Here is a 3,882-nt window from a genome sequence, read left to right on the forward strand (position 1 = left end):
GAAGAAGAGAGTTTTTAAAGTCGTAGGAAACTATCCCAAGCGACATTAAAGATTTATCCAACGAGGAGAGTTGAACTCAAGCCCAGTTATTCAAGAGGGAAATGGCATAACCAATCTACCACACTTGGGTGATAGAAAGGTTATACCATTTTTCTCTTTTTATTAGCGTGTGCACGCGCGCACACACGAGAAGAAGAAAAAATTTAACGTCGTAGGAAACTATCCCAAGAGACCTTAATGTCTATCCGACGAGGAGAGTTGAACTCAAGACCTGTTATTCAAGAGGAAAATGGCATAACCAATCAGAGAGATTTTATGTACCCCTCTCAATAAATTGCCCTACCCAACATCTTGTCAAATAAGTAAAATAAACACCTAAAAGACAAATAAATCATGGGCTCACATTGGGCCATTCACTTCAAATGCTAAAATTTGAACACCCTCTCTACACCTCATAGTGGACAAATGTAGGAAGACCAAGTCAATGATAAAGCTACCATGAACACCCTCCTCTCCACTGCATACACGGTTATGCAACCACCAACTTATTCCTAAATAGAATGCAATCTTGAGCACCGGTTGCCTCACAAAAAATTCAAATGTAGACCACACTATGTCCAAGAATCCCCATTTGTGAACTTTGAGAATATCACATCCAAACTTTCCTAAACAATGAGCTTTTGAAACACATTCTGTCCATAATCCACCCAACAATGGATTTTGTGCACATCCATAGTGTTTTGTATATGTTGTATTTGTTCCTATTGCGTTTCAAGACGCTGCATCCAGAAAGTTAAAAAAGCACCACTACGGAGCTCCAAAAGACGGCCTTGCGTTGCCAATTCTTACCTATCAAAATGCTTGCAAAATAGGCAACATAAGCTCGCCTCACATAACAGCTTCTCAACATACAAATATTGGATGTTCTTCCTGCGGGATCCCATTTCAAAATGCACGCCACAACAGCCTTAAGAACGTCACCAAGCTCACTCAACCTATAGCCTTATTTGCTCAGCGTTTCAAAACACCAAGCGACATGTTCTGCCACTAGCTGACTGAATTGTGTCTCTGCACGCCCTAAGGAACTCCCATCGCATTACAGAAAGCATTTCAAAATGCAAAACAAAGACATGTTAGGCTTTTGAAAAAACACATAACTTATTGGCATCTGTAGTAGACAACTTGACCCTAGGGCTCACCAAGGTTGCTGTATGTAGGTAAAATGATTATGTACTCTTACACCTCTTCTCTCTTTTTTAATGATGGCCAAGAGAGTATGACCAGCCAATTCTTTTCCTTGTCCCTTTGACTCTTGTAGTTGCTGTTAGGGAAAAAAATTCTGATGAGACTGACAAGATCACGTGGCACAGCAAATAGATTTCACCTGCCCCAATTCGTCAAAGCATCTACTCTCCCAATGCTAACAACAAATCACATAATGTGTATTGAATCTATGGCTGCTATTCAATCACAACAAGTTTAAAATTTGAGAAAGTGTCTTGTGAATCTCAGGGAACTTTGGGAAAATGGCGACAAATATGGAATGCGTGCATAAATTAGCCTTCAAAGTTTATCTAACAAGAGAAAGATTTGACGATGCCATACCAAAATTGGTAAATTGCTTCCTTGGTGCATGCAGGAATTCATCTTTTGTCAGTTCTATACAGTTGGAGGACAACGAGCCTTCCAGTAACAGTTTCTGCAGAAGAAGTTTGCACATTAAGCGATTTTCATGTCGAGAAGCATAAAAGCAAAACAAAGCGATGTTTCCTTCGAATAACCAACTTCCTGAATCACGAGCCAAGAAATCTCATGGTACAATGCTTTCCACCAGCACAGAGGACTTCCATGAACTCTAAAAGTCAGAAATACACCCAAAGAAAAAAAGAAGTTGTTGTCAAAAAAGGAATACTCCTTGAGTTCAGCAGGTGCATTGCAATTGCAATTGACTTCCAGACTATCGAAAGTGTACAATGAAAAAACATTTACACTCTTGAATCTGCAAGCTCGTGTATCAGCGTCTGCATATGACCGATTCTTTTCAAGGCAAACAACCAACACAAATGACCTTGACATTATCTGGCATGATCTGTAGAGACTTCTGGAAATTAGAGATGGTGGCATCAAGGTTGTGACAGCCCTTGGCACCCCACGCTTCACGAGGGCATTAGACATCTCAGAAGGAATGGATCTAAGCGCAGCAGGGAAGGCCCTGTTGCTCAAGGGTTCAAGACATGGCCAGCGGTATCAACATGTCCACCTCTGCGTTAGCTTCCTTCATAAGAGAGCAAGCTTCTGAGGGCTTACCCGAGCATTTATGGGACTTGGCCAGAGCCTGTGCACCCCCTCGACGAAGTGCTGGCGACCATGTGCTGTCTTTCTTCGAAAAAAATTGCATGTTTAGTGTAATCCCACATAGAAATTTTAAGATTTACCTCTAAATCTGAGGTGTAGATTTACCTACAAATTTTAAGATTTACCTCTAAATATGAGGAATTTAGTGTAAGAACCTTCAAATTTAGACAATTTACCTCTAAAATTTGTCGAGCGTTAGTGACGATAGGTTTAGAAAGCTAGACAAATTAACGATAATGAATAGCTGGTCCCAACAGTAAAAATCGATGTTTTCTTATCATAAACTAATGGTCCATCCAACCTATCAATTGATCTATCCCAATCCTTTGCTGTTGATGATGCATTATGGAGAGAAAGAGAGAGGAAGGGAAAATGGATCAAGTTAAGTGGTGCAAAGTAATGCTCTCTCCTTTACACTTATCCTTGCAGCTTTGTTGCTTTTATTTCGTTGATATATTGTTGTATATATTGCGTTTGGATATTGCTAGTGATGCATAAGTTTGTGCAGCTTTCCATTCACCTCTATATCCAATTTCAATTGACATTGCCCATGAGCAACACCTTCAACGCCACTATTGCAAATGTCAAGACTTGCTAAGCTTTTGTCTCTATAGCTTCTAAAGTGCTAGCAGGGCACGATTTCTGGGCGAGAAATTTCTGGCGAGTGCTTTTTAAGAATCGGGCGAGCGGATTCCCAAAAGAAGTGACAATCTACCCATCTCTCTCTCTCTCTCTCTCTCTCTCTCTCTCTCTCTCTCTCTCTCTCTCTCTCTCAACTAAAATTTGATTGTCGTTTCACGACCAACTTACATTCAAACAAAAAACACCATGGAATCATTCAAAACACTATTAATAAGAAAAACAAAAGTTCCTTACACACAGTTATGGTCTATTTCATATAGCAAACCCCAAATCTATGTGTTCCATTGCATCAAAAGTAAATACATATGGGGGGTGATACATCATGGGTGACGTGGAGGAAAGAAGGGCGGTGGGGGGCCATATGCTTTGGGAGAAAACAAAGGTCGTGCCAACGGGAGCAGTGCACCAAATGGTGGGGAAACTCCTCCAAATGGCAGAGGGTACGAACTTTATGTGGGGGGGGTTGTAGGTAGTGAAAGAGGCAATGGATCAAATCCGGGCGGGGCCTCAGATGTGGAGGCAATGAATGCATTGGGAGATGGTCCAGTTGCACGCCATGCCAAAACTGGGGCCGTGAAAGTGGGATATGGTGCTGCTACTGCCCCGCCCTGACTGCTGAGTGGTGTCGGGAACGGTGGGTCAAGCAGATGAAGCTGCTCGGACACCTGCTTCGGTTGCTCAGTTACCTGAGCTTTGACACTCCTATGAAACATCAATGTCGAGCCTAAATCGGAAGGTAGGCGCTGAGCTGGTTCCAGACAAGCACTGAAAACTGCTCAATCCTTCTCACAACTGATGCAATGTCTACGTAGTTGTAAACATTGTGTTTCCAATGTCCCAACTCCTGCAAAACAATGCAACACAACATCTCCCATGTCTGTGAAG

General features: G+C 41.9%; 1 protein-coding gene across 1 annotated transcript; it reads right to left on the bottom strand.

Annotated features, from left to right (window-relative positions):
• Window positions 1–263: 263 nt before the first annotated feature.
• Window positions 264–2,397, bottom strand: LOC147429689 (uncharacterized). The gene is made up of 3 exons (XM_086495278.1): window positions 1,606–2,397; window positions 1,282–1,321; window positions 264–1,085 (listed from the first exon to the last, which is right to left on the bottom strand). Exons 1-3 carry the CDS (start codon window positions 1,718–1,720, stop codon window positions 1,004–1,006), a joined length of 237 nt encoding a protein of 78 aa, XP_086351404.1. The 5' UTR covers window positions 1,721–2,397; the 3' UTR covers window positions 264–1,003.
• Between the last annotated feature and the right edge of the window lie 1,485 nt (window positions 2,398–3,882).

Source organism: Adiantum capillus-veneris, chromosome 22, assembly GCF_014529385.1.
Source record: "Adiantum capillus-veneris isolate H3 chromosome 22, ASM1452938v2, whole genome shotgun sequence".
Taxonomy (NCBI): Eukaryota; Viridiplantae; Streptophyta; class Polypodiopsida; order Polypodiales; family Pteridaceae; genus Adiantum; species Adiantum capillus-veneris.

Excerpts from the sequence above, each read along its gene's own strand:
- LOC147429689 (XM_086495278.1), bottom strand. The coding sequence starts at position 1,720 with ATGTGCAAACTTCTTCTGCAGAAACTGTTACTGGAAGGCTCGTTGTCC. Across the intron at positions 1,322-1,605 it reads GAAGCAATTTACCAATTTTG|CAACTACAAGAGTCAAAGGG; the intron begins GTATGGCATCGT and ends TTTCCCTAACAG. Across the intron at positions 1,086-1,281 it reads ACAAGGAAAAGAATTGGCTG|TTCCTTAGGGCGTGCAGAGA; the intron begins GTCATACTCTCT and ends ATGCGATGGGAG.